This window comes from Gymnoscopelus braueri (genome assembly GCF_963280865.1).
Source record: "Gymnoscopelus braueri genome assembly, chromosome: 24".
NCBI lineage: Eukaryota > Metazoa > Chordata > Actinopteri > Myctophiformes > Myctophidae > Gymnoscopelus > Gymnoscopelus braueri.
In genome coordinates, this window is record NC_137626.1 from 15,114,197 (window position 1) to 15,126,696 (window position 12,500).

General features: G+C 42.1%; 1 protein-coding gene across 1 annotated transcript in view; it reads right to left on the reverse strand.

Moving 5' to 3' along the window:
- Positions 1-12,500, reverse strand: part of dmd (dystrophin) — a 500,806-nt gene that overhangs the window by 91,088 nt on the left and 397,218 nt on the right. The window contains exons 59-60 of the mRNA XM_080421894.1: positions 10,558-10,747; positions 2,686-2,858 (exon numbers count right to left, since the gene is read on the reverse strand). Of these exons, the coding sequence (XP_080278020.1) occupies positions 2,686-2,858; positions 10,558-10,747 (363 nt within the window). The remainder of the gene's footprint in view (positions 1-2,685; positions 2,859-10,557; positions 10,748-12,500) is intronic.

The following is a 12,500-nucleotide window of genomic DNA, read 5'->3' on the forward strand; positions in this document are numbered from 1 at the left end:
ATACATGCACAAACACACAGCCTCACTATAATAGTACTATAGTTTTGCTATAGCTTTGCGGCTCAAATATGGATTTATACTTGGTTGCGCGGTGGCGTTGTGCACCTAAAACAGCCGATCTACAAGCTCATGGCGTGTCGGGAGCTTGTAGATCTAAGCTAAGTATAAATCAGGCGTCAGTATAACTATAGCTTTGTTGTACCCCATATAATATCCTGTCTCATCCTGTCCCACTCGTCTCACCCAATCGGAACGCTTCTGTCAACACCGTTAGCCGCGGCGCTAGCGTTAACCCATTTCATCCGGGAAAGCATCCGTGTAATTTTTGATTTTAGCTATATATATATATATAGAGAGAGAGATTTAGAAAAGGGCTTCTCAAAGTGGGGTCCGGGGACCCCCAGGGGTCCTTGAGGGGGTTCCACGGGGTCCCCAGCAAAAAAAAATGATTTTTTTTTTTAAGCTAACATTTGTAACTCAAATCTTTGCTTCTGGTGGTCCCTGGAACAAAATATTTTGAGATGGGGGTCCGCGGCCAAATACATATAATTCTGGGGCCTTGATATGAAGAAGTTTGAGCACCACTGATATAGAAACAGGAGTTTTTCAGAAAACTGTTAGGATTTAGAAGACATTTGTAGAATCGGCCTCAGGTCTAAATGGGTTAAAATCAACCTAGTAGCGGCGTGTCATTTCAGAGCTATTCTCGGCGTAGCCCTGATGACAGAAGGCCTCTCAACCATCTCTCAGAAAGCTAAACGCCCATGACGCTCGTTTTCTACAAATCAAAACATTTCCCCGGCTGTCTCTTCCACAGCAACCTCATATCAACAAGCCAGATAATAAGCAGTCTGTCTCTGACATGCGTTTGTCACACCACGGCGTATAATTATACCGCCGAATAAAAATCACTCCAGCGTTGAGACTGAAACGTCATCACGACACAGAGGGAAAAACGCACAAAATTGTTTACTATTCTCATATTTCTATTTTTGTCTGGTCTTGTCTATTCTGCTGCTGTTATTTTTATATCCCGGTTCGGTCTATCGGTACTGTAGTTAATTATTCTATTTTATTCTTTTGTAATGTAATTACAAAATGTTCTCTTCTAGTATAGTGTTATTGTCTCCACCAGACAGAAAGGCATGGCCGAGACTATGTTTTGCACCCTGTCCAAGCCGAACCTCTGCCCCGAATTTTTCACATCTGCCTTTTAGAGCGCCACCAGGAGGCTGACTTTTGTAAAACTTATTTTTTTGCTCTTACTCCTTCAGATTCTGTCCAAAAATCACACACATCGGTACACAGCATCTCTATAGTCATGTGATCAAGACGGATGTGTCCGATATTTCATATTCCATCCTGATTGGCTAACATTGGCTTCCAAAGTTTCCAGGATAGGTCCGTTTTGAACAAAATGCCTCAAAACATGAACACAGCGTGTTATTTCCGTGAAATCTTTAATCGAAGAAAGTGTGAAAACCACTGCAGTGCAGTTATCTCAATGTGTGATAACAAAACAATTATCTGAGATTGTTTTGAGATTGTGATCTCTGTTCTATTTTGTAGAGTCTTTTCTATTCTGCTCCTGCTTATTTGTCCATGCCGGTTTATTCTATCTACAGTTATTCTATTTTGTTACATCGATATTTGATCTCTTCTCGTATTTGATCTTTTCTTCTACTTTACTCTATTCTAGTTCAGTACAGTATAGTTATTTTCCATGATGTGCAATATAGTATAGCCCCTTTCTATTCTACTCTATCGTACAGTATATATATATATATATATATACATTACAATTAACTTATATATACACATATAAGTTACTTGCGGATGTACTCATGACTCAAATAGTCATTTAAATGAATGTGAATTAATTGCAAAAAAAAAGATTGCAACCCTAAGACGCGTGGTAAGTATGGTAGGTGTTATGCTCCCAACTCGGCAAGCCATCTCCCAGGGGGTCTAGCAGAGCGGTTCTCACTCTCAACCGCTATCATGCCAAGGACCCCCAAATTGAAGTGACGCGCTGCCAAACGTATAAAATATGGTTAAAGTGGTTCAAATGATTGTGATACTGTATCAACTAATTTGGTGTTGGGGACCCCCCTGCACAAGCCTCTCAAGGACCCCCCGAGGGTCCCACTTTGAGGATCACCACTGGTCTAGTGCATTGAAAACGGAAACACACACACACACACACACACACCTTCGTTCTCTGCTGACACCAACAACAAGCCACCTCTATGCTGTTAGTAGAGTAGTTACTGTAGCTCAGTGGTTCTTCTCACACCTTTTCATGCCAAGGAGGACCCCCACAATTCTATGTATTTGGCCGCGGACCCCACGTAAAAAAAAAAATTGTTCCAAGGACCACCCCAGAAGCAAAGATTTGAGTTACAAATGTTTGCTTCCAAAAAACATTATATTCAAAGATTTTCACAAACGTTAAATTTTTTGTAAAAATAGCAGATCTACAAGCTCATAGCGCGGCACTCGGTGCCGCGCTATGAGCTTGTATATCTGCTATTTTTGGAATAGCTGAAGTACAAAAGGTTAAAGTGGTTAAAATTATTCTGACGCTACAGTATATTAACACATTTGGGTGGGGACCCCCTGGAACCCCCCCCCCCCCCCCCCCCCAAGGACCCCACTTTGAGGGCCAAGGCTGTAGCTGTATACCTCATGCCGACAGTCTTGGTGCGCAGGTCGTTCCAGCGCTGTCCCATGTTGTCCAGCCGTCTCTGCAGCAGCCCTGCGTCCTCGGAGCCCCCCAGCGAGGACACGATCCTCTGGCCGTTCTCGTCCAGGGAGTGGTACATCTCTGTGTGGCCGTCGATCTCATTCTGGAGCTCCTGCACACACACGCACACGCACGCGCACAAGCACACACACGCACAAACACGCACACGCACGCACGCACACGCAGAATTAATTCAGTGCATTGACCAGTGGTGAAATAAGTGCTACTGTACATGTCTTTACTTATTAAGTAAAAGTGTCAATACTGCAATGTAACTCTGTTACAGTACAAGTAAGTAAGTCCGATATTCAAAATGTACGTGAGTAAAAGTACAAAAGTATCGGCATAAAAATATACTTTAAGTACCAAAAGTAAAAGTACTCATTGCAGAATGTCCCATTTTACAAGTTCAAAATGTATAAAAAAAAAATTGTTGAAAATAGACGATCTACAAGCTCGATGCGAAGCATTGTGAACATGTAGATCTGCTATTTGTTTCCAGTAAAGTAAAAAATACCTCAAAATTGTACTTAAGTACAATACTTGAGTACATGTACTTAGCTACTTTACACCACTGGCATTGACAATGAACTTTATCGACTTTCAATCTGCTATTTTCACTATCTGCTATTCAAGGAATTAGATATTGTTGAAATTGATGCAATTCTTTTAAAAAATGTTTGAAATGTTCTTTTTCTGAAAATGTTAAAGCATGAAAACATGTTGTGTTTGCTGCCAGGGTCTCTCCATAGAACTGCCGATGAGGAGTTATAAAACAAACTCGCATACATTTGTACACCAACTATGACCTTGCTTCTCAACAGCAGTGAATACCATAACAATAGGAGGTCTGATTGTGTAAGGATACAAACAAGAAAATAAATCACCATTTACTGCCGCAAACAACGTCTGTCTGTTGTTATAGTCGCTAACTATATGGTGCATTGAAGATGCATAATAAACTTCACTTCTGCCCGACAACAGCGATATTCTATTTTATGGGATACGTGTTTTAGTGAATTCTATATATTTTTTATCATTGCCTTGGACCCCAGGGAAACTAGTGGCTGTAGTGTAAGCTAATGGGGATATCTTTTAATAAACTAGCTAAAATACCTACAAGAGCGTAACCACTCCTGTAAGCACAAACAAACTATGTCCGCTCCCCTATGGCAGCCTCAGGAGATGTGGCATTTGTGCGTTATTAACCCATTAAGACCGGGAACGCATCTGCGTCATTTTAAGCTTTCTTTGGCTATTCAAAAATAGCAGATCTACATGCTTGTAAGATCTGCTATTTTTGAAAGATCTTGAAAATTTGTGCAAATATTTGAATATGATTTCTTTTTTTTAAGCGAACATTTGCAACTCAAATCTTTCCTTCTGGGGGGGGGGGGTCCCTGGAACAAAACATTGTGAGATGGGGGTCCGCCGGCCAAATACATATCTAAAGATGTTTTCTAAGTCCTAACAGTATGTTGCTATGTCAGTGGTGCTCCAACCTTTTCCACGTCAAGGACCGCCCCAAAATGATACGCATTTGGTCGCGGACCCCCATCTCAAAATATTTTGTTACAGGGACCCCCATATAAAGCACAGATCGGAGTTAAAAATTTACGCTTTTAAACGTTTAAAAAAAAGAAGATAGCAGATCTACAAGCTTGTATATATCTGCCATTTTTGAATAGTCAAAGACATCTTTAAAATGACACAGATGCGTTCCCGCGGTCTTAATGGGTTAAACACAGAGAAGCAGGGGAGAGAGAGAGGAGGGGGGGGGGGGGGGGGGGGGGGCTACGTGGAACACGGATCAAAACCACAGCATGCTGGGATTATGTGGTTATGAGAGAAAGACCCCTGTAGCGTTGATGCTAATTTGTCACTTTTGGGAGTTCATCACCTGCGTCGTGTTTTTCTAATTGTTCTCATTAAAATGTGAGCAACAGCATAATAAGAAATGACACATGGTGCAGTTGCTAAATATACACGTTTGGGCGGGAAACCCCTATTTGTAACCATACCTTTCAGGACGGGAACCCCTTTTGGGGCTCCTGTTGCTATGTACAGTATATATATATAGTAATTTTTGAATAAATATTTGAAGTTTTTCAGAAAACTTAGGTCAGCGTTTTTAGAATCGGCCTAAATGGGTTAAGAAATGAAAATGTCAAAGTTAGGGATCTCAGGTCAAAGCTATGGATCTGAGGTCAAAACTACAGACCTCAGGTCACTATAGTGTGCCGATACACTAATTTCACCAAACGATACTGGGCTCACAACTTCGATACGATTTCGATACGATACGATACACACTTTTTTATTATGAAAATATATATAAAGCAAATAATATATATAAAAAGCAAATGCAAACAAATAATTCTGTTTTTGCAGTATTCAGACATGCAAACTTGTAGCTTTTCAGCTACAATAGCCGTTTTGAATCCAAATAGGGCAATAGTGTGACACCTGACCCGAAAAACAACAACATGTTGTCACCCTTTTCACCTCGGGGCTGTTTGCATGCCTGATTATTATTATTGTAAAAAAAAAAAATCAAAACGATATTTTTTTCCCCCAAAACGATACATATCGTCACGAAAACGTATCGCGATATATCGCGGGACGATATATCGGCACACCCCTATAGGTCACACACATGCAGACATGCAATTTGCCTGCATAAATGAAGAGATTTGGTGTGGCGGGGGAAACAAGGGGAGGACCAAGTATAGACCCCTGTGAACTGTAAAGTAAAGAACATAGGGTAAGTGGTTAAAGACCCTGTAAACAGGAAGTACCCTAACCCAGTATGAGTAGACCTATAAGCAGCACCATGTATTAAAAAAAAAATCAGACCACTGCATAACATGTTATAAACCACCCAGCCAAATTAGAATGATTAAACACACGTGTTGAGTATATAAAATGTGGTTTCAAAGTCATGAGTGTGTATGTCACAGGGAAATTGGCCTTCGTTGGGAAATTGGAAAGGTATGCCCGTTTTTTGGGCGCGGGGCTTCGGCGCGAGGCGGGGCTTCGATGCGAGGCGGACCTGGCTTTTGTTGTTCCCCCCCAACATAGCAACCAGGAAGCTACGCTAGGGGAACAACGCTGAGGAGCGCTGATCTTTTCATGGGTTACTATCCACGACACTCTTTAATTAGCGCGCGTGTGTGTGTGTGTGTGTGTGTGTGTGTGTGTGTGTGTGTGTGTGTGTGTGTGTGTGTGCACGTGTGCATGCGTGCGTGCGTGTCTGTGTCTGTGTGTGTGGGGGGGGGCTCTACGTAACAGGTGTGTTGATTACATAGACAGATTAACGTCACCAGTCGCGATCAAAGTGAATCGATAACAAAGGGGGAAGCGAGGGGGGGGGGGTGAAAACGAGCCCTCCTTTTGCAATTTCACTGGTTTTCCAATTTCCCTGTAACATGTATATGTCCCAAAATGGTCATATACAAGCTCACAATGCCGTCATGAGACGTTATGAGCTTGTAGATCTGCTATTTTCACAATTTTGCCTCTTTCTTATAGCATTTGACAATTAGGTCAATGTTTGACCAGTTTTTCTTGTATAGTTTGTTGATTACTTTTTATGCAGTAATGGTCTTTGTTTGTTGTTGAGATATTAAAAAGGTCTTAAAAGTCATTAAATTGTCACTTTAGAATAAGATACCATGTATACACTTGTACTGTGTGTTGGTTTGTTTACTGTTGAGTGAGAAAACAAATATGTTGCACATTAAAGCTAATCATCTGGGGACCCCCTGGGGGTCCTGCCGCCCAGTTTGAGAACCCACCGCTGTAAGGCCACCAAATTCCTGCTTAATGACCAACATTAAGCACAACAGAGCTTTTTTTGAACGGGAGATCTTTTGAGTACAATTCTACAAGTGAATTATCCATTTTATTAAACTAAAAGACATAAAAGCTTTTCATATTCACTACAAAGACATTCTCCAAGTGGAATGGCAGAGATTACATTTCCACGGGAGTCTGCTGCATACAACCTTAATAGTAGAGTCTCAAAATACCCTGTTAGCATCGCTAACACGTTTCTAATTAAAACAGTAGGTGATAGAATCTTGTTGAAAAATTCTCAGTCTGAAATAAGAGCGCTGACAAAAGCGAACACATCCTCAGAATGTGAGGCATTTTGCTCACAGTGAAGCAGCCTTCACATTAAAGACCTTGAAACCACCTGAAATGTCATGAAATTCCAACCCCAAATGTTTGACAATCATTTGGGGGAAAAAATGCATTCTATCACCAAAACGTGGAATGCCATACCAAAACCCATTAACGATAATATCTACTCCCTACCCAAACTAACCCAAAACAATGGCTGACCTTAAAACACAATTAGTAGAATAAGGCTACTAATTATAAGGCTTAGTAGAATAACTTGTGGTAGTAGCATCCTCCGCAAAAATTTGATCAGACACGCCCCCTTCCCATATAAACCCATTGTAACTTCAAACTCCATTTTAACCATAGAGTGCTTTTTCAATTACTTTTTTCATTATTTTGTAAATATTTGTTTGGGAAAATAAAAAAAAACTAATATAATACAAAAATAAAATAAAGTGAAATGAAAAAAGTAATTGAAAAAACACGCCCCCCCCCTCACACATTAAAAGGACGATATCAGTCACCAGAACCAAGGACGGGTGTTCTGGGGTCCTCACAAAAGCCTGGGCAGACGTTTAAAAATAACCCCAAACATGTTTGAAAGTGAAATATCCCTTTAATTTATACTCCGTCATGTGACTGAGTCGCACGCTGAAAATAGCAGACCTACAAGCTCACAACGCGTTGCAACGCAACGCGTTGTGAGCTTGTATTTTCGGCGCGCGACTCTGTCGTATTTAGAAATGATAGCTTTAAATCAAAGAAACAAGGCGGTATTTCACGTACTTGTTTGCGATCTGTGTTTTTGCCAACTGGCCCAACCTGCACATGGTAGACCTTCCTGCGGAGCATATTATCCCACCGTCCCGCGTCAGACCACAGCCGCAAAACACATGTTATACGCTCCTTCTCTGGGTCCCCTTTACAATGGACTAACCAATTCAACTGGCTGCGTACAAGCCATTGTGTGTGTCCCTGTATGTGCATGTGAGCGTGTGTGTGTGTGTGTGTGTGTGTGTGTGTGTGTGTGTGTGTGTGTGTGACAGCAGAGAGGAGGGAAGGGGACATGAATCAGACAATTATGCAGAAATATGGCGAGACAGACAGAGAGAGAGTGTGTGTGTGTGTGTGTACGTGTGTGTGTGTGTGTGCATGCATGCGTGAGTGTGTGACTAATTGTAATGGTGCAGGGCAACATGCTGGAACACACACACACACACACACACACACACACACACACACACACACACACACACACACACACACACACACACACACACACACACACACACACACACACACACACACACACACACACACACACACACACACACACACACACACACACACACACACACGGCCTCCCTCAAGTAGGCACACTACATACAGTACCACTGTTGTATTCACAGAGAAACCAGTGTGTCAGTGTATGTGTGTGAGTGTGTGCGTGTGCGTGCGTGTGAGCCTGCACATGGATTTTGAAGAGAGACTCGGAATAGCGCAAGGGAGATGGTGTACGTGCGCGCGTGTCTGTGTGTGTGTGTGTGTGTGTGTGTGTGTGTGTCTGTGCGTGCGTGCGTACATGCATGCATGGATATACATGAGAGACGGGGAAGGAAGTGAATGTAGAGACGGCAAGACAGAGAAACAGTGTGTGTGTGCGTGCGTGCGCGCATTGCGTACGTGTATGCGCGTGCACACGTGTGTGTGTGTGTGTGTGTGTGTGTGTGTGTGTGTGTGTGTGTGTGTGTGCTGTTTAACAGAAAGAGCGTGTGGGCGCAGGGTGAAAAGCTGAGGGTCACAAAATGTTCCTGGGCTGAACAGAGCCTTCCCTTCAAACTCCCACGACGCAGCAACACTGAGCGCCGCCGAACGCCGACCAATGAGACGAGAGCACGCCGCCAGGTCAGCATTCCTTCCATACCAGCTGGGACAACAAGTCACATAAGGCTACCGTTCTCCGTCGCAAAGATCATGCCTTCAGGGCATTTGTTTTGTTGTTCACCACCAGACAACACAGTGTGGAGGCACTGCCAAGGGCAACTCTATTGATACAAACATACAGTGGTGGAAAAAAGTACTCACATTTCTTACTTAAGTGAAAGTATCAATACTGCAATATGGGAATACTCTGTTACAAGTAAAAGTCCGGAATTCAAAATGTACTTGAGTAAAAGTACAAAAGTATTGGCATCAAAATGTACTTCAAGTACCAAAAGTTAAAGTAATCATTATGTGCAATGTCCCATTTCAAGTTTTCAAATGTATTAAAATCTTTTTGAAAATAGCAGATCTACAAGCTCGCATCGCGACAGCATTGTGAGCTTGTAGATCGGCTATTTTCAAATGGCCGAAATGTATATAGGGATGAAGTGGTTAATGTATGTTTTGTAATATTAATACAAAATCTAAAAAGTAACTAGTAACTAAAGTTTTCAAATAAATGTAGTCGAGTAAAAGTACAATGTTTGGATCCATGATGTAGTGGAGTAGAAGTAAAATAAATGGAAATTGGACAAATACCTCAAAATTGTACTTTCTGTAAGTACAGTACTTAAGTTATGTACTTAGTTACTTTCCACCACTGCAAACATACAATTCTTTTTAAATAATGTCTCTTGTCGGGAGGAAACCTCATATGTCCAAAACTGTTACTTTTCAAGGTTCAAATTCAAAAGTAGCAACAACAGCAAGATCTACAAGCTCAAAAGGCGCTGCTTCACGCATCATTTCGAGCTTGTGGATCTGCTATTTTTGATGCTGTTGTGTGACGCTGTAGTATGATCGAGTAGGGCGTTAATTTACGAAAAAACTATGGAGACAGCAACGACATATAAATGATAAATGGTAGAGAGAAGGGGCAGTCATAGCTGAGTGGGTAGAGAGACCGTCTGGTGAGGCCGAGGGTCGCCAGTTCGAGCCTCTGCAACGTTTCCGTGAGCAAGACACTCGCCGTTAGAACGCCGTTTGAGTTGGCAGCGCCAGTCTTCAATGGCATGTATTGTTATGGTCAGGGCCCGGATCTAGCCCAATTTGCACCCCTATAGGCAAGCTTTCTCTTTTCGTCCTTTTTTTTTGCCCTCAAAATCTACGGTGGCCTTTTTATATTGCCTCCAAGCAAAACACTCAGCATAGCCAACACCGAGGCACCCCTTCTATGCAAGATCACCACAGATCATCAATATCACACGCAAAAGTTTCACAAATTGCCGTTTCAGTTTCAAATTCAAATTTGAATTCAAATGAAAAAAATAGCAAAAGCAGCAGATCGACAACCTCGAAACGCGTCGCTTCGCACCGCGTTTTCGAGCTTGCGGATCTGCTGCATTTGTGTGACGCCGTAGTGTGATCAAGTAGGGCGTTAATTTAGGGAAAAAAACACAAAAAGTTAAAATATGGAGATAAGCATGAAGCTTCAGTCTGACATTGGCTCCAGTGTAGGTGATTACAAGGGGGAGGGGATTAGAATTTCCCTAAACCAATCCTAAGGGATCCCCATCCCCCACCTCCGACTCTCATTGGACAATACATTTTGCACCGAATAAATCCTAGGTTCACATTTACAACACCAGACCAAGAGGCAGTCCACTCAGAGAGTGGGCGGGGTCTATGGTCTGGAACCAGGCTTCTACCCCGACAACATCGATACGTATATGTGTGTGTGTGTGTGTGTGTGTCAGTACCGTCCACTGTGTGATCAGGTTCTTGACGGTGTCGGGCTGCTCGTTGAGCCTCTCCTGGTTGGTGGCGTCTATGAGCACGTTGCAGGTGGTCTCGGCCTCCGTCAGCCAGCTCAGGAACTTCTCCAGGTCCAGGTAGAACTGCTGCAGCAGCCTCAGAGCGGCCTCCAGCGCTGCCTCCCTGTCCGACACGCTGCACACGCGCACACGCACACACACACACACACACACATATATATAATTCAAAACAGACTCACATACAGCAGTGGTTCTCAAACTTTTGCATGTCAAGGACCCCCAAAATGATATGTATTTGGCTGCGGACCCTCCCCACCGTCTGAAAAATATTGGCAGGGACCTCCAGAAGCAAAGATTTGAGTTAAAATGTTCGCTTTAAAAAACAAACAAAGATTTGCACAAATTCACACGAAAAAACAAAAAACAAAAAAAAGATCGACAAGCTCATAGCGCGGCACGAAGTGACGCGCTATGAGCTTGTAGATCTGCTATTCTTGAATAGCCAAAGTATAAAATACGGCTAAAGTGGTTAAAATGACACACTGCACACACAAATATATAATTGAAACAGACTCACACACAGTATATCGTTGCTGTCGGGCAGTAACTTATTATAACTGTGTTTTTTTGTAAATTAACGCCCTACTTGATCATACTACAGCGTCACACAAAAGCATCAAAAGTAGCAGATCCACTTGTCGATCTGCTACTTTTGATATATATTTTTTTGAATCCTGACAGTTTTGGACATATGAGGTTTCCACCCGACAGAGACGATATGCATACTGTGTGTGAAATGTGTCTCTGTGAAGGTGTCATCTCTCTCTCTCTCTCTCTCTCTTATTTATATATATTTTAAATCCTCTGTTTGTTAATTGACAGGCATTATAGTAACGTCTCTTTGCTTAGGGTATAGCAGCAGTACAAAAAAAAGCCTCAACTTACAAAAAACATAAACAAACATTTTACATAAAACAGTGACACATTCAAAATAAGTTAAACCGTCAAGGCTGACCCCTACACAACTCTTAGAAAGACGAACACACACACACACACACACGGTGGGCAGAGACTGACAAATGCCCTCACTTTTCAGGTTGGTGTCATTGTCATGCAGTGTGGACACAAAGAAACCGTTTCTCGTGGAGGCAGCCTGACCCCGGGGTCAGCACAACACTCAGTGCAGGTCATGAGTGAGTCACAGGCACTGCCGCACTCTCTCTCTCTCTCTCTCACACTCACACTCGCACACACACACGCACACGCACACGCACACACACGCACACACACACACACACACACACACACACACACACACACGCACGCACACACACACACGCACACGCACACGCACACACACACACACACACACGCTCCTATACTGAATGGCAGTGGTGTAAAGTAACTAAGTACATTTACTTAAGTACTGTACTTAAGTACAATTTTGAGGTATTTGTACTTTACTTGAGTATTTCCAATTTCCAATACTTTTACTTCTACTCCACTATATCTCAGAGGCAAATATTGTACTTTTACTCCACTACAATTATTTGAAAACTTTAGTTACTAGTTACTTTTCAGATATAAACTATGATATAATGAAACATACATTAACCACTTTAGCCCTATTTTATACATAGGCTATTTGAAAATAGCAGATCTACAAGCTCAAAATGCGTCGCATCGCGACACGTTGTGAGCTTGTAGATCGGCTATTTTCAAATATTTTGGACTTTTACTTTTGGTACTTTAAGTACATTTTGATGCCAATACTTTTGTACTTTTACTCAAGTACATTTTTAATTCTGGACTTTTACTTGTAACAGAGTATTTTTATATTGCAGTATTGGTACTTTTACTTAAGTAAAGAATTTGAGTACTTTTTCCACCACTGCTGAATGGTACCTATTGGCCAAATAGGCACACGT